Source organism: Symphalangus syndactylus, chromosome 21 (assembly GCF_028878055.3).
Source record: "Symphalangus syndactylus isolate Jambi chromosome 21, NHGRI_mSymSyn1-v2.1_pri, whole genome shotgun sequence".
Classification (NCBI taxonomy): Eukaryota; Metazoa; Chordata; class Mammalia; order Primates; family Hylobatidae; genus Symphalangus; species Symphalangus syndactylus.
The window spans coordinates 46,346,712-46,365,227 of record NC_072443.2 but is presented as its reverse complement, the minus strand read 5'-3'; the positions used below and the strand labels follow the sequence as shown (position 1 = coordinate 46,365,227).

At 37.7% G+C, this 18,516-nt stretch overlaps 1 protein-coding gene across 4 annotated transcripts in view; it reads left to right on the top strand.

Moving 5' to 3' along the window:
- KPNA1 (karyopherin subunit alpha 1) overlaps positions 1-18,516 on the top strand; it is a 310,494-nt gene that overhangs the window by 250,542 nt on the left and 41,436 nt on the right. For all 4 annotated transcript variants that reach the window (XM_055259297.2, XM_055259295.2, XM_055259294.2 and 1 more), the window contains exons 3-4: positions 13,849-13,956; positions 17,504-17,603. In XM_055259297.2, the coding sequence (XP_055115272.1) occupies positions 13,849-13,956; positions 17,504-17,603 (208 nt within the window). The remainder of the gene's footprint in view (positions 1-13,848; positions 13,957-17,503; positions 17,604-18,516) is intronic.

Here is an 18,516-nt window from a genome sequence, read left to right as displayed (position 1 = left end):
GTATTGGTACTTCATTCCCTTTTCTCACTAAATATTCCATTGTGCAGATATACCGCTTTTTGTTTATTGATTCAGTTGTTAGACATTTGGATTAACTTTTTTACTATTGTGAATAATGCTTCTGTGAACACATACAAGTTTTTGTGTGGATGTATGTTTTTATTTCTATGTATGTACTTATACAGTATGCTAAGTACAGCACTTAGTACAGTATACTGAGAGTGGAATTGCTGGGTTATGTGGTAAATCTACATTTAATATTTTGTGGAACTGCCAACCTGTTTTCTACGAAAGCTGTACCATTTTACATTTTTATTAGCAATGTTTGAAGGCTTCAGTTTTTCCACATTCTTGGAACACTTGTTATCTTTTTTGAGGCAGGGTCTCCCTCTATTGCCTAGGCTGGAGTGCAGTGGTGCCACCATGGTTCACTGCAGCTTTGAGCTCCCAGGGTCAAGTGATCCTTCCACCTCATCCTCCCAAGTAGCTAGGACTATAGGCACACACCACCATGCCTGGCTAATTTTTTATTATTTTTTGTAGACACAGAGTCTCACTGTATTGTCCAGGCTGGTCTCGAACTCCTGGCCTCAAGTGATCCTCCTGCTTCATCCTCCCAAAGCACTAGGATTGCAGGTGTGAGGCACTGTGTCTGGCCTCAATGTTTTTTTTTTAATACTTTTTTTTTTTTTAATGAGAAAAGTTTTAAAAAAATTGTACCGCATTATTACTGTTTCTGATGGTCTTTATTCCTTTTTGTAGATCTGTGTTTCATCTGGTGTTAGTTTCCTTCTGTCTAAGGAACATCCTTTAACATTTTCTTACAGGACTGGTCTGTTGGTGATGAATTCATTCAGTTTGTATATGTCTGAAAAAAGTTTATTTCACTATTTTTATAAAGACCTTATTTAATTTTTTTTTTTTTTTTTTTTTTTAGCAGTTTTTGGTTCCCCTCAAAACTGAACAGATAGTACAGAAATTTCTTATGTACTCTGCCCCCACACATGCATAGCCTCCGGCATTGTCAGCATCCCCCATGGAGTGGTACATTTGCTATAATTAATGAACCTACATTGGCACATCATTGTCACCCAAAGTCTATAGTTTATATTAAGATTCATTCCTGGTGTTGTACATTCTGTGGGTTTGATATCACACAGAGTAAATTCCCTGCGCTAAAATTCTGTGCTCCACCTATTTGTCCCTCTTTTCCCCAACCTCCAACAACTATTGATCTTTTTACTGTCTCCATAGTTTTGCCTTTTCCAGAATGTCATATAGTTGGAATCATACAATGTGTATGCCTTTTCAGATTGGCCTCTTTCACTTAATAATATGTATTTAATGTTCTTCCGTGTCTTTCCACGGCTTCATAGCTCATTTCTTTTTAATGCTGAATAATATTCCATTGTCTGGATGCACCATAGTTTATCCATTTACCTGCTGAAAGACATCGTGGTTGCTTCTGAGTTTTGACAGTTATGGATAAAACTCCTATATACATTTGTGGGCAGGATTTTGTATAGATATAAGCTTTCAGTTTTTTTTTGATGAATACAAATGAGCATTGTTGCTGATCTTATGGAAGAGTTAATTTTTGTTGTTGTTGTTGAGACGGAGTCTTGTTCTGTCACCTAGGCTGGCGTGCAGTGGCATGATTTCGGTTCACTGCAGCCTCTGCCTCCTGGGTTCAAGTGATTCTCCTGCCTCAGCCTCCTGAGTAGCTGGGATTACAGGCGCCTACCACCACCCCGGCTAATTTTTGTATTTTTAGTAGAGACAGCGTTTCACCATGTTGCTCAGGCTGGTGTCGAACTCCTGACCTCAGGTGATCCACCTGCCTCGGCCTCCCAAAGTGCTGGGATAACAGGCATGAGCCACCGTGCCTGGCCGAGTATGTTTAATTTTGTAACAAACTGCTAAACTGTCTTCCAAAGTGGCTGTACCATTTTGCCTTTTCTACCGGCAATGAATATGAGTTCCTGTTCCACAGCCTTGCCAGCATTTGGTGTTAGCAATGGTTTTGGATTTTGGCCATTCTGATAGGTAGGTATTGGTATCTCATTTAGTTTGCATTTCCCTGATAACATATAATATGGATTACCTCTTCATATGCTTGTTTGCCATCTATGTATCTTCTTTAGTGAAGTGTCTATAAAGGTCTTTGGCCCATTTTTAAGTGGGTTGTTTGTTTTCTTGTTAAGTTTTTTATATATTTTGGATACCAGTCTTTCATTAGATATTTTGCAGATATTTCTTCCCAGGCTGTGGCTTGTCTTTTCATTCTCTTGGTAGTGTCTTTCACAGAGCAGCATGTTTTAATTTTAATGCAGTTGAGCTTATCAATTATTTCATGGATTATGCCTTTGGTGTTGTATCTAAAATATTACCAATCCCAGGAACTCTAGCGTTTCCCCTGTTTTACCTTTCAGGAGTTTTTTAGTTCTTTTTTTTTTTTTTTTTTTTTTTTTTTTGAGATGAGATTTTGCTCTTATTGCCCAGGCTGGAGAGCAATGGCACAATCTTGGCTCATTGCAACCTCCGCCTCCTGGATTCAAGCGATTCTCCTGCCTCAGCCTCCTGAGTAGCTGGGATTACAGACATGCACTAACATGTCCAGCTAATTTTTGTATTTTTAGTAGAGATAGGGTTTCCCCATGTTGGCCAGGCTGGTCTTGAACTCCTGACCTTGTGATCTGCCTGCCTCAGTCTCCCCAAGTGCTGGGATTAAATTTTTGTATTAATAGAGATGGGGTTTCACCATGTTGGTCAGGCTGGTCTTGAACTTCTGACCTCAGGTGATCCACCCACCTCAGTCTCCCCAAGTGCTGGGATTAAATGTTTGTATTGATAGAGATGGGGTTTCCCCATGTTGGCCAGGCTGGTCTTGAACTCCTGACCTCAGGTGACCCACCCACCTCAGCCTCTCAAAGTGCTGGGATTACAGGTGTAAGCCAATGCACCTGGCCTACTTTTTTATTACATTTAGGTCTGTGATTCGTTTTGGGTTAATTTTTGTGAACGAAGGGTATAAGACCTGTGGTTTAGATTTGTTTTTTTGCCTGTGTGTGCCCAGTTGTTCCAGCACCATTTCTCCTCTTTGGACCTTTTTTTCTTTTTCTTTTTTCTTTTATTTTGAGGCAGAATCTCTCTCTGTTGCCAGGCTGGAGTGCAGTGGTGCCATCTTGGCTTACTGCAACCTCCGACTCCCTGGTTCAAGTAATTCTCCTGCCTCAGCCTCCCAAGTAGCTGGGGTTACAGGCACGTGTCACCACGCCCAGCTAATTTTTGTATTTTTATTAGAGACGGGGTTTCACCATGTTGGCCAGGATGGTCTCAATCTCCTGACATCGTGATCCCCCCACCTTGACCACCCAAAGTGCTGGGATTTCAGGCGTGAGCCATCGCACCCAGCCTGGACTTTTTTTTGTTGTTGTTGTTACAGATATTTCAATTGGCAAATAAAATTTTGTATATTTATGGTGTACAACATGATGTTTTGAAATATGTATATATTGTGGAATGGCTAAATCAAGCAAATTAATATACAGATCATCTCATATACCTATTATTTAGTGTTAAGCACACTTACAATCTACAGTCTCAGCAGGATTTGTTTTTTTGAGACAAGGTCTTACTCTGTCGCCCAGGCTGGAGTGCAGTGGTGTGATCGTGGTTCACCGTAGCCTGGAGCTCCCACCTTAGCCTTTTGAGTATCTGGGACTACAGGCCAGTGCCACACTGCCCAGCTAATTTTTTGCTTTTTTGTAGAGGCAGGGTCTTGCTGTGTTGCCCAGGTGAGTCTTGAACTCCTGGTCTCAAAGGATCCTCCGTCCTCAGCCTTCCAAAGTGCTGAGATTACAGGTGTGAGCCACCATGCCTGGCTAATCTGTTGTCTTAACAATTTTCAAATGTGCAGTATACTGTTATGAACTATAGTCACCATGTTGTACAGTAGATCTCTTGAACTTACTCTTCCTAACTGAAATTTTGTATCCCTTCACCAATATCTCTCCAGCCTTTCCTGTCCCCAACCCTCCACACTTATTAACAACCATTATACTCTTTACTTCTATGAGTTTGACCTTTTTAGATTCCACATAAAAGTGAGATGCTTATGTGGTCTTTCTGTGTCTGTCTTAATTCCTTAACATAATATCCTCCAGGTTCATCCATGTTGTTGCAAATGATAGGGTTTCTTTCATTTTTAAGAACATTGGTCTGTTGTGTATATATACCACACTTTTTTGCTCCATTCATCTGAGGTGGACACTTAGGTTGATTCCATATCTTGGCTCTTGTGAATAATGTTACAGTGAACCTGGGAGTGCAGATATCTCTTTGACATACTGACTTCCTTTCCTTTGGATATATGCCCGGTAGTGGGATTGCTGGATCATATGGTAATTCTTTTTTTAGTTTTTTTTTTTTTTTTTTTTTTTTGTGGAGCCTCCATACTATTTTTCATACTGGCTATAATAAATTACGTTCCCATCAGCGATGTGCAAGGGTTTCCTTTCCTCAGCATCCTCACCAATATGTTATCTTTCATCTTTTTGATGATTGTCGTTCTAACAGATATGAGGTAATACCTCATTATGGCTTCAATTTGTATTTCCCTGGTGATGAGTGATGGTGAGCATTTTTTTCATATACCTATTGGCCATTTTATGTCTTCTTTTGAGAAATGACTATTTAAGTTCTTTCCCTGTTTTAAAATCAGGTTGTTTTCTTACTATTGAGTTATTATTGAGTTCCTTATGTATTTTGGATGTTAACCCCTTATCTGATGTACGGTTTGTAAATATTTTCTTCTATTGCATAAATTATCTCTTCACTCTTTTGATTCCTCTGCTGTGCTTTTTAAAAAGTTTGCTGTAACCCCATTTGTCGACCTGCTTTTGTTGCTTTGCTTTTGGGGTCCCATCCAAAAAATCATTGCCTAGACCAGTTTCAAGAAGCTTTTTCCCTATGTTTTACAGTTTCAGGTCTTATGTTTCAGTCTTTAATGCATATTGAATTAATTTTTGTTGATGGTATGGGATAAAGGTTCAGTTTCTTTCTTGTGCATGTGGATATCTAATTTTTTGAGCCCCATTTATTGAAGAGACTGTTCTTCCCCTATTGTGTGTTCTTGGCACCTTTGTAGAAAAATCAATTAATCATAAATGCGTGGATTTATTTCTGGGCTGTTTATTCTGTTCCATTGCTCTATGTGTTTGTTTTCATGCCAAGACTTTGCTGTTTTGATTACTATAGTATGTAGCATACAGTTGACCCTTGAACAAGGTCTTGAACTGCTTGGGTCCACTTATATGCAGATTTTCCCTTGCCTTTGCCACTTCTGAGACAGCAAGACCAACCCTTCCTCTTCCCTCCTCCTCAGCTTACTCAACTTGAAGACGAGAAGATGAAGGCCCTTATGATGATCCACTTCCACTTTATGAATTGTAACTATATTTTCTCTTCCTTATGATTTTCTGAATAACATTTTCTTTTCTGTAGCTTACTTTATTGTAAAAAAAATACAGCATATAATACATATGTCATGCAAAATGTGTTAATTTAGTGTTTGTGTCATTGATAAGGCTTCCAGTCAAGTCATTGATAAGGCTTCCAGTCAGTGGTAGCCTATTTGTAGTTAGGCTGTGGGGGAGTTAAAAGTTATATGTAGGTTTTTGACTGCATAGGGGATTGGCTTCCCTAACGCCTGTGTCATTTAAGGGTCAGTTGTATTTTGAAATCAGTCAGTGTGAAGCCTCCTCCTCTGTTCATTTTTGCTCAAGATTGCTTTGGCTATTTGGGGTCTTTTGTGGGTCCATATGAATTTTAGGATTTTAAAAAATTTCTGTGAGAAATGTCATTGCAATTTTGATAGAGGTTACATTGAATCTGTAGATAGCTTTGGTTAGTATGAACATTTTAATACTGTTCTTCTAATTCATGAACATAAGAATATCTTTCCATTCATGTATTTCAATTTGTTTCATCTGTGTTTTTTGTAGTTTTTAATGTACAGGTCTTTCACCTCCTTGGCTAAATTTATTCCTAAGTATTTTATTTTATTTTTGTAGCCATTGTAAATGGGATTGTTTTCTTAATTTCTTTTTCAGATAGTTTGTTGTTAGTGTATGGAAATGCTACACATTTTTGTTTATTGATTTTATATCCTACAACTTTCCTGAATCCATGTATTATTTCTAACAGTTTATTGGCGGAGTCTTTAGAGTTCTTTTCATGTAAGATCATGTCTTCAGCAATCAGGGACAATTTCATTTCTTCCTTTTTAGTTTAGATGCCTTTTCTTTCTCTTGCCTAATTGCTCTGGCTGGGACTTCCAACACCATGTTGAGTGAAGATGGCAAGAGTGGGCATCCTTGTCTTGTTTCTGATCTTGGAAGAAAAGCTTTCAACTTTTCACTGTTTAGTATGATGCTAACTGTTGGTTTGTCATATATGGCCTTTATTGTGTGGAGGTAAATTCTTTCTATACCTAATTTGTTGAGAGTTTTTATGAAAGGATGTTGAAATTTGTCTCATGCTTTTTCTGCATCTATTGAGACGATCATAGGTTTTTGTCCTTCATTCTGTTAATGTGATTCACATTCATAGATTTGCGTATGTTGAACCATCCTTGTATCCCTGAGGTAAATCCTACATGTTCATATTGAATGATCTTTTTAATGTGCTGTTGAATTTTGTTAGTATTTCGTTGAACTCCAGCACTGTTTATTGAAAAGACTACCTTTGCACCATTGTATTTTATCTGTTTCTTTGTCGAAGAAATCATTGTACTAGATTTATGATTTCTATTTCTGGGCTCTATTCTGTTTCACTGATCTGTTTGTCTAGTCTTTTGCCAATACCACACTGTCTTGCTTACAATAAATCTTGAAGTTGGGTAGAGTCATTCCTCTAACTTTCTCCTTTTCCTTCAATATTTTGTTGGCTATTTTGGATCTTTTTCCTTTCCATATACATTTTAGAATCATCTTGGTGATAGAAAATAACTTTCTGGGATTGTAATTGCGTTGAATCTATAGGTCTAGTTGGGTAGCACTGACATCTTGCCAATGTTGAGTCTTCCTATATAGATAGGAATAATACTTCTCTAGTTATTTAGGTCTTTGATTTGTTTCATCAGAGTTTTGTAGTTTTCCTCATAGAAATCTCATATATGTTTTGTTAGATTCATACCTAAGTATTCTGTTTTTTTTTGGGAGTGTAATGTAAATGACACTTTTAAATTTCAAATTCCCCTTATTCATTGCTGGTGTATAGAAAAGCAGTTGAATTTTGTATATTAACCTTCTATCATGCAACCTTGTTATAATTGCTTATTAGTTCCAGAGGTTTTTTCACTGATTCTTTTGAATTCTCCATGTGGAAGACTATGTCATCAGAGAAAAAAAGATGGTTTTATTTCTTCTGTTCCCATCAGCATGCCTTTTTGCCTTTTCTTGTCTTACTGCCTTCATTAGGACTTGCAATACAATGTTGTAAAGGAGTGGTGAGAGGAAATCTCCCTGTCTTGCTCCTAATCTTAGCAGAGAAGCTTCTCGTTTCATACCATTTAAGTATGATGTTAGCTGTAGGTTTTTTCTGGATATTCCTTGTCAAGTTGAGGAATGAGAATTTTTAAAATCATGAATGGGTGTTGGATTGTTTTTCATATGCTTCTTCTGCATCTATTGATATGGTTGTGTGATTTTTCTTCCTTAGTCTGTTGATGTGATGGATTTTATTAACGATTTTCAAATGTTGGACCAGTAATTTACACCTGGGATAAATCCCACTTGATCATGGTATATGATTCGTTTTATACATTGTTGGGTTTGTTTTGCTAATGTTTTGTTGAGGATTTTGCACCTGTGTTCATAAAAAATGTTGGTCTGTAGTTTTCTTATAATGTCTCTGTCAAGTTTTGGAATACTCTGATGTTGGCCTCTACCGAATGAGTTAGGAATTATTCCTTCTGCCTCTGTCTTGTGTAGGAGATGATACAGAATGGGTGTAATTTCTTTCCTAAATGTTTTATAAAATTCACCAGTGAACCCATCTGGTCCTGGTGTTTTCTGTTTTGGAAGGTTGATTGGTTCAGTTTCTTTAATACAGGCCTATTCAGATTGTTTCTTGTGTGAGTTTTGGTAGTTTGTGGCTTTCGGGGAAGTGGTTCATTTTATCTAGTGATCAAATTTGTGGCAATAGAATTGTTCATAGTATTCTTTTTTTATTTTTATTTTTTTGAGACAGTCTCGCTGTTACCCAGGCTGAAGTGTAGTGGTGCAATCCTGGCTCACTGCAACCTCTGCCTCCCGGGTCCAGGTGATTCTGGTGCCTCAGCCTCCTGAGTTGCTGGGATTACAGGCGCCCACCACCACAACGGGCTGATTTTCATATTTTTAGTGGAAACGGGGTTTTGCCATGTTGGCCAGGCTGGTCTTGAACTCCTGACCTCAAGTGACCTGCCTGCCTCAGCCTCCCAAAGTGCTGGGATTACAGGTGTGAGCCAGTATACTGTGCCTGGCCAGTATTGTTTTATTGTCCCTTTAATGTTCATGAGATTTGTAGTGATTTTCATTGATTTCTGATATTAGGAGTTTGTGTCCTCTGTCTTTTTGTTAGTCTGCTTGGCTAGAGGTTTATGATTTAATTGGTCTTTTCAAAGAACAAGCTTTTGGTTTTTTCATTGATTTTTCTCTGTTGATTTCCTGTTTTCAGTTACATTGATATCTGCTCTTATTTTTATTCTTCTGCTAACTTTGGATTTAATTCGCTGCTTCTTTTTCTGTTTTTTTAAGGTGATCGATTAGGTGATTTTAGATCTTTTGTCTTTTCTGGTAAATGCATTCAATGCTATGAATTTCCCTCTAAGCACTGCTTTCACGTCATCCCATAGATTTTGATAAGTTGTGTCTTTATTTTCATTTAGCTCAAAATATTTTAAAATTTCTCTTGAGATCCCTTTTTTGACCTATGTGTTATTAGAAGTGTGTTGTTAAATCTCCAGGTACTTGGAGTTTTTTTTCGATTATGTTTCTGTTATTGATTTGTAATTTAATTTTATTGTGGCCTGAGAGGAGACATTTTATAACTTGTTCTTTTGAATGTGTTGAGCTTTGTTTTATGGCCCAGAATGTGGTCTATCTTGATGAATATCCTGTGAGTGTAAAAATGTGTATTCTGTTATTTCATCTGTGACATAATCTGGATGTTCATTATATCCAGTTGATTAATGTTGAGTTCAATTATGTCCTTACTGGTTTTCTCCCTGCTTGATCTGTCCTTTTCTGATAGAGAGGTGTTGAAGTGTCCAACTATAATAGTGAATTCATTTATTTCTCCTTGCAATTCTGTCAGTTTTTGCCTACACAGACACTTTGTTGTTAGGCTTATACATGCTAAGTAAGCATTGTTATGTCTTTTTATCCTTGTTTTTATCCTTGATAAAAGTTTTCCTTGATAACTTGCCTTATCTGCTGTGTCTGAAATTATTACAGATAACTCCGCTTTCTTTTTTTGAGACAGAGTCTGGCTCTGTGGCCCAGGCTGGAGTGCAGGGGCGCGATCTCGGCTCACTGCAATCTCTGTCTCCCAAGACATGTACCACCACGCCTGGCTAATTTTTGTATTTTTAGTAGAGATGGGGTTTTGCTATGTTGGCCAGGCTTGTCTTGAACTCTTGGCCTCGTGTGATCTGCCTGCCTTGGCCTCCCAAAGTGCTGGGATTACAGGCATGAGCCACCATGCCTGGCCAACTCCGCTTTCTTTTAATTGGTGTTAATATGATATATATTTCTCCATCTATTTACTTTTAATCTTATGTTTTTATTTAAAGTGGGTTTCTTGTAAACCACATCCAGTTGGTTCTTGTTTTTGTGATCCACTTTGACAATCTCTTTTAGTCTTTATTTTTTGCCAAAATGCTGATTTATTTAGAATATTGAACTGAATATTTCAGTCAATTAAAATCAGTGAAGGAAAACATTGTATAAGCAAAACAGTTTGCATTTTGGGACATACTGCGCACTTTCAAAATTGCAGGACTAAATGTAAAGGTGTAGAGTGATTATGTTAACAAATATAAAGGTATTTTATAGCTGACCTCTTCCATTTCCTGCCCTTACTCTCACCCCTGCATTGTGTGCAGGCCCAGCTTCTACGTCAGAACCTGCATTTCTTTACCTGAGGACTTCTGTGGCCACTGAATTCCAATTTTGCATCTGTGTGACAGGTTGCAGGTACTAGGAAATTAACATTCCCCAACAACCTTGAACCAGTGATGGAAGATGATGTATAAATAGTACTGCAGTTCCCTCACCCCTGAATAGGATGACTCCAAGATGTATCTGACAATCTCTTTTAATTGGTGCACTTAGACTGTTGACAATCAAAGGGATTGCAAAGATAGTTGGATTGATATTTACCATATTTGTTACTGATTTCTATTTGTTACCGTTGTTTTTTGTTTCTAGTTTTGTATTTCACTCTTTTTCTGCCTTTGTGGTTTTAATTGAGCATTTTATATGATTTCCATTTTCTCTTCTTTCTTAGCATATCAATTGTACTTTTTTACTTTGCTTAGTGGTTGTCCTAGAATGTCCTAGATTGTAAATGTATATTTACAAGTACCTCAAATCTGCTTTAAAATAACACTATACCTCTTCACAGGTAGTGTATCTTACTATGAGATAATCCTGTTTCTTCCTTCCATTCCTTGTATCATTGCTGTTACTCATTTAACTTTTTTATTTTTATTTTTTTGAGACGGAGTCTTGCTCTGTCTCCCAGGCTGGAGTGCAGTGGTGTGATGTTGGCTCACTGCAAACTCCACCCGCCGGGTTTCACGCTATTCTCCTGCCTCAGCCTCCTGGGTAGCTGGGACTACAGGCGCCCGCCACCACGCCCGGCTAATTTTTTGTGTTTTTAGTAGAGATGGGGTTTCGCTGTGTTAGCCAAGATAGTCTCGATCTCCTGACCTTGTGATCCGCCCGCCTCGGCCTCCCAAAGTGCTGGGATTACAGGCGTGAGCCACTGTGCCTGGCCTACTCATTTAACTTATACAGAAATGTATGTAATCTTATGTATATACACATTAGCATACATAATCAAATGCATTGTTGCTATTTTAAACAAAATTTTACCTGCTAAATCAATTTTTAAGATGTTTTCATTTTACATTCACTTATTCATTCTTTGATGTTCTTCCTTTATGTAGATCCAAGTTTCTGACCTGTATCATTTTCCTTTTTGCTAAATAATTTCGTTTAACATTTCTTGCAAAGCAGGTCTACTGACAATAAATTTCCTTAGTATTCTGAAAAAAATCTTTATTTTGTCTCTTCACTTTTGAAGGATGATTTTGCAAGGTTCAGAGTTTCTAGGTTGGTGGTTTTCTCTCTCAACACTTCAAATATTTCACTTCACTTTCTTCTGGCATGTGTGATTATCATTCTTATCTTTATTCATGTGTGAGTACAGTGTTTTTCCCCTTGTCTTTTAGAATTGTTTTTCCTTTATTTCTGATTTTCTGTTGTTTGAAAATGATATCCCTAGGTGTAGTGGGATTTTTTTGGCTTTTGTCCAGCTTGGTGTTCTCTGGGTTTCCTGTGGTTTTGTTCCCAGACCAAACTGAGGGTTGGACTGCTATCTTTCGTGGCCCAATAACGAGATGCAGATGAACTGGGGAAGAAGAGAGTTTTTAATTTTTGTAACCGGTTACAGGGAGAAGGCCTAGAAATTATTGCCAGACCAACTCGAAATTACAAAGTTTTCCAGATATTATATACCTTTTAAGCTATATGTCTACGTGTAAGTGTGTATTCATCTAAAGACATAAGTGATTAAACTTCTTTTAATCTGTAACTAAGGTCTGAGTCTTGAAGACCTTCCTCTGGAGTCTCAGTAAATTTACTTAATCCAGGTGCTGGGGTGATTACCCTTATCTTGTCTCCTGCTCGTGGAGGTTTGGGGAGTTCTTTTAGACATCCAGTACACTTGTTTGTAGAGGCCTGGGGAATTTCTTTGTTATGCTTTAAGGCCCAGGAAAGGCCTAGGCAAACTCTTGGTGAGCTTTTGTTACATTCCAGCGTTTGTATAAGGGCACTGGCTTTTTTTAGCTTTTAATGTTTAACTTAACCACTCAGTCAGTACTGAAACAGTTGTTATGGAGCCCTGCATTAATGAGACATGGCCTGCCACAGTTTGGTGTCTGATACTAATTTGGGGGAAATTCTCAGTCATTATTGTGTCAAATATTTCTTTTGTTCTTTCCTCTCCTCCTGATATTTCCATTCCGTGTTTATTATACCATTTGTAGTTGTTTCAGTTCATAGATACTCTGTTCTATTTTTGTCAGTCCTTCTTCTGTTTTCTTTTCAGTTTTAAAGATTTTGAATGAGATTTCCTTAAGCTCAGAGATTATTTCCTTAGCTGTGTCTTGTTTACTAAAAAGTCGATCAAAGGCATTCTTCATTTCTGTTGTTGTTGATCTCTTGCATTTCTTTTTAGTTCTTTTTTAGAATTTCCATCTCTTTCCTTACATTGCCTGTCTGTTCTTGTATGCTGTCCACTTTATCCATTTAAAGCCCTTAGCATATTAATCATAGTTTTAAATTCTTGGTCCGATAATCTCAACATCACTGCCGTGGCTGAATCTGGTTCTGATACTTGCTCTGTCACTTCAAAATGTGTTTTTTATCTTTTAGTATGCCTTGTAATTTTTTCTTGATAGCTGGACATGTACTGGGTAAAAGAAACTACTGTTAAATAGGCCTTCGGTAGGTGGTTTTGGTATTAGACTAATGCTGATCTCCTAGAATGAGTTGAGAAGTACTATCTCTGCTTCTATCTTCTGGAAGAATAGGATTATGTGCTGATTAGTATTAAGTTAAATCTCAGAGGGAACCTCCTGTAGATCTTGGGTGTTCTTTTTGTGTTGTACTCTGTGTTACGAATTTTAGGTCTCTTGGCCTTCTCAGCTCTGAACTGTGTTCTCTCAAATTCAAGAAGCATCTAAACTCTAGTTGAGTTTACCTTCCCTGCACTGCAGCCTGGAACTGTCTGCATAGTAATCTGAGGCAGTAATGGGGCTTATCTTGGGTTTTTCTTTCTGAGATATCACTGCTCTGTGGTTTTTGTTGTCCAATGGCTGAAACATTATTTTATGTATTTTGTCTGTTTTTAGTTGTTTAGGGTAAGAGAGGGTAAGTTACTGTTACTCCATCATGGCTTGATGAATAAATGTGCTGCCCAGGACTCATAAGGATGTAATGGTAATCACCCTAGTTGGCTGACTTTAGAGAGAACTAGTCTCCTTTGCCTATACAAATTAACAGAGCTGCTTTAAAGGTAATGCTTAAGCAGTCATCATTTGTTGCCACTGGTTGCTGGATAGGTTGGGAAGGTCAGAAGCCACAGTCCACCATCTTTGGAGATTAGGAGGGAAGTATTAAGTCATTTGAACATAGTTTTTATTTTCATTTTCCCTGGCACGTTGTTAGGACTGTCCTGATGTATACTTTATATAAAGGGATGAGGAAAATGGCCAAGCATGACCCAGCTCCTTTTCCAACCTTTTTTTTTTAAATATCTTGCAGTGTCAGACCTCTCTTAGTAAGTTTTACCTTATCAAGTGTTGTTTATAGCATGTTGTAATAGTTCATTATATTTGATTATAAGGCTGTGGAGAAATCTGAAATGGTTACTTGTCAGTAAAAGCTGACAGCTTTAGAATTTTAAAAATGATTTTCAAAGACTCCACTTTGAATGGGGTGCCTAGTATTTGAATGTTGAACTCCCTTGTGTTAGAATTTACATTTACATTACTACCAATCTTTTCTATTTCAGTTATTCAAGCGGAGAAATGTTGCTACAGCAGAAGAAGAAACAGAAGAAGAAGTTATGTCAGATGGAGGCTTTCATGAGGCCCAGATTAATAACATGGAGATGGCACCAGTAAGATAATGAACTCTTTTCAGTGTTTTTGTGATGAAGATATGAGATGTAGATTTCCTTTTGAGTTTTAAAAAAAGGGGCCAGGCGCAGTGGCTCACGCTTGTAATCCCAGCACTTTGGGAGGCTGAGGCAGGCGGATCACGAGGGCAGGAGATCGAGACCATGGTGAAACCCCGTCTCTATTAAAAAATACAAAAAATTAGCTGGGCGTGGTGGCGGGCGCCTGTAGTCCCAGCTACTCGGAGAGGCTGAGGCAGGAGAATGGCGTGAACCCGGGAGGCGGAGCTTGCAGTGAGCCGAGATCGCGCCACTGCACTCCAGCCTGGGTGACACAGCGAGACTCCGTCTCAAAAAAAAAAAAGGTTAGATGGTTACAAAAAGTACTTGGCATTTCATTTTTAAAAAGAATATGCTTAATCTCATGGTTCATTAAATGTTTATTATATTTTGGATTAAAGTGCAGTTAAATTATAAAGATTAATTCTACTATAAAAACTTATAAAGCTAATTATAAGATAAAATTATTCTTTAAAAGTTGAATAATAATAGATACCTTATGTATTTATTTATTTATTTTTTAGAGACAGTGTCTCGCTGTGTTGCCCAGGTTGGAGTGCAGTGGCGCAATCATAGGTCACGGCAACCTCGAACTCCTGGGCTTAAGTGATCCTCCTGCCTTAGCCTCCCAAATAGCTGGGACTACAGGCATGTGCCACCATGACTGGCAAATTTTTAAATTTTTTGTGGAGACGGGATCTCACTATGTTGCCCAGGTGAACTCCTGGCCTCAAGTGATCCTTTTGCCTTGGCCTCCCAAAGTGCTAGAATTACAGGCTTGAGCCATTACACCCAGCCATAAGAGATACTTTAAAGAAAATAATGATTTTTTATTCATTTACAAAATTGACCTGTTTGTGTGATTTAAAAACTTGATTCCATATCAGAACTGTTGGATTTTCTGTTGTAAACCATTTTGTTACTTTTTTGAAGTTAACATGAAGAGATAAAAGTCATGCTTTATTTGTATGGATTAGACCTATCTAGATTTCTAGAGTATTGTAATTACGTAATTTTAAAATTAGGTTATATATGTGTACATATAAATATATGTTTGTGTATACACACACACAGTTTTTTTAAAAAGAAAATTATCTCCTAAAAGGTACTGTTGTTTTTAGTAACAAAAAAAGTACAATTAAAACAAAGAAAAATCTTTCTTCCGCTTAGCCACCTAGTATTTTTCTCCATTGGCAACTAGTATTACTAAATTCTTATTTATTCTTTCTGAGAACTTTTGTATATTAAAATGTTCTCCTCTCCCCCACTTTTTTTTTGGTAAATGGTGGCATACTATTCATAGTATTTTGTAGTTTTTATTTTTATTTCATTAAATAGATCTCCAGTTTACACGAACCAGCTTTCTTTGAGAGTTGGGAGGGTAGTGTTATTTCCTTTGGAATTCATACAGACATAGCCAATGCCATCATTTTGTGATGAAAGTTTCTAGGCCCTTCAGAAAGCCAGTCTTTCCAATTTTTTTAAAAAGAGAGTGTTAAGTGAAGATAAAGTGTTTTATGGATTGTATTAGGGTTCTCCAGAGAAACAGAACCAATGAGAGAAAGAAATTTAGTTTAAGAAAGTGGCTCATGTCTTTGGGAGCTGGCAAGTGTGAAATCTGTAGGGCATACTGGCCCACTATAAATTCAGGTTAAGAGTTGTTGTCATTGAATCCCTTTTTCTTCAGAAAACCTAGTCTTTGCTCTTAAGGGTTTCAACTGATTGGATGAGGCCAACTTGGACTACAGGCATGCGCCACCACCCCCAGCTAATTTTTTGTATTTTTAGTAGAGACGGGGTTTCACCATATTGGCCAGGTTGGTCTCGAACTCCTGACCTCGTGATCCACCCGCCTTGGCTTCCCAAAGTGTTGGGATTACAGGCATGAGCCACTGCACCCGGCCAGATTACAACTTTCTTTTGTGCAACTAAAAATGTATGGATGGTTCTTGACTTAGGAGGTTCAAGTCAGGATTTTTCAACTTTACAGTGGAGTGAAAGCAATATGCAATCAGTAGGAACTGTATTTTGAATACACATACAGTCACTCTGTTTCTCATTTTCAGTACAGTATTAAGTAAATTACATGAGATAGTCAACACTTTATTATAAAATAGGCTTTGTGTTAGATCATTTGTTAGCTGTAGGCTAATGTACGTGTTCTGAGCATGTTTAAGGTAGGCTAGGCTAGGCAATGAAGTTTGGTAGGTTAGGTGTATTAAGTATATTTTTTACTTACGATATTTTCAATTTATGATGGGTTTAGTGGGGCATAACCCCATTCATTGTAAGTTGAGGCACATCTGTACTAACTTCTTCTGCAGAAGAGGATGCAAAATCTTTGGGTGATATTCACTCTTGTCCTTGATAGCCTGTGACTTAAATATTGTAATGTAAAGTTAACAGTACTTAAATAGTGTGATGTAAAGTCAGTACAGCTTGCTATAAGAGGATAAGAGAGAGAAGAAAAGGTATTTGCTTAATGTGTATATATATATATATATATGAATGTGTTTATGCAAACATATTCATAACAAATCATATAGAAACCTTTATTTAGCAATCAGTCTTGCAACGTTGAAAATAGTTACTTTTCTGATTCTTGAGTAGAATGCGTCATATATTCCCCTATGAGGATTCTTAGGTATTGCTTACCAGTCATCCAGCATTTACAGCTTAGTACAGCTTTCTTCACAATTCATCTTGTTGACTGCTACCCTTCATGAAATAAGAACTTTGTTTCTTTGTGACAAATGACCCTGAGAAGAAAATTAACTGCTAATACTGGGGATGAGTTAGGGTGGGAAATGGAAACATTCTAATAAAGCAAGAAGGTAGTAGGAAACTGGAAAGTTTTAATAAAACAAGAAAGAAATTTTAAATAAGTTTAAGAGTCAGCTGTTTAATTTGGCAGTGGCTAGATTTATACAGGACCACTCTATGTACTCATTCAATAAATATTGCAGAGCATTTACAGTACACCAGCCCTTAGTGATAGAGTAAGACAGACAGGGTCTTGGGCTTACAAGGAAGTTACAGTATACTGGAGGAACACAGAAAAATATCTGGGAGTGTAATAAGGGCTGGGCATACGATTGAAATACGGTGCTGTGGTAGAAATAGAGTGGCTACTTTAGGCTTGGAGGTCTTGAAAAGCCATCTTTTAAAACTTAACATTTAATTTTGATAACAAAGAATAGCCAGCTATGTGATGAGCAAGGAGGGGAAGAGCAATAAGCTCCTTGTCTTATTATTTACTAGTAAGATTACTTTCTACTGTGAGCTTTTTAATGATAGACAAAGAATTTGGCTTCATTGTATTATTAATCATCTTACACATTTCTATATGTAAAGATTGTCCTACCTTTATGTAACTTCTGGGGAAGTATGATTGATTAACTTAATAACTTGGCCATGATATCTGTTATCTTTGTTTCCTTTGAATTAAGGTTGATAATTTATTATATGTTCTTTTTGTTTGTGATCCCAGGGTGGTGTCATCACTTCTGACATGATTGAAATGATATTTTCCAAAAGCCCAGAGCAACAGCTTTCAGCAACACAGAAATTCAGGAAACTGCTTTCAAAAGGTGAGCTATGAATATGTTCAGTATATTTTTTCCTCTCTCTACAAAATTACTTTCCCATAGTGTTTTTCATACCACAGATAATTTGTTTTGGAGTATATTTATCAATAAAAGAATAAAAATGTAGACATATATGTAATTGTGAACCATGCCTAAATTTTAAGTTTCCTATTTATTTGTGGGATCTTACCAGGATCAGAAAGCAGAATTATTTTCATTTTGGGGTTATTTAGGTAGTAGTCAGTATCTCATGTTAATTCAAATTGAGAGACTGACTTTTTTTATAGAGTAACTTTAAAAATATTCCTTGAAAGAGCTATGATTGTTGATTTTAATGTTAGCAATTTACCACTGAAAGTTAGGAATGGATTTACTGGTGGGCAGGGTGATTACCTTTTTTTTTTTTTTTAAGACGGCTCTGTTGCCAGTCTGGAGTGCAGGCTGGGCGTGATCTCGGCTCACTGCAACCTCCGACTCCCTGGTTCAAGCAGTTTTCCTGCCTCTGCCTCCCGAGTAGCTGGGATTACAGTTACACGCCACCACGCCCAGCTAATTATTATTATTATTTTTTTTTTGAGATGGAGTCTCGCTCTGTCACCCAGGCTGGAGTGCAGTGGCGCTATCTTGGCTCACTGCAAGCTCCACCTCCCGGGTTCACGCCGTTCTCCTGCCTCAGCCTCCGGAGTAGCTGGGACTACAGGCGCCTGCCACTGCGCCCAGCTATTTTTTTGTATTTTTAGTAGACACGGTATTTCACTGTGTTAGCCAGGATGGTCTCGATCTCCTGACCTTGTGATCCGCCCACCTCGGCCTCCCAAAGTGCTGGGATTACAGGTGTGAGCCACCGCGCCCGGCGTTTTTTGTATTTTTAGTAGAGATAGGGTTTCACCATGTTGGCCAGGATGATCTCGATCTC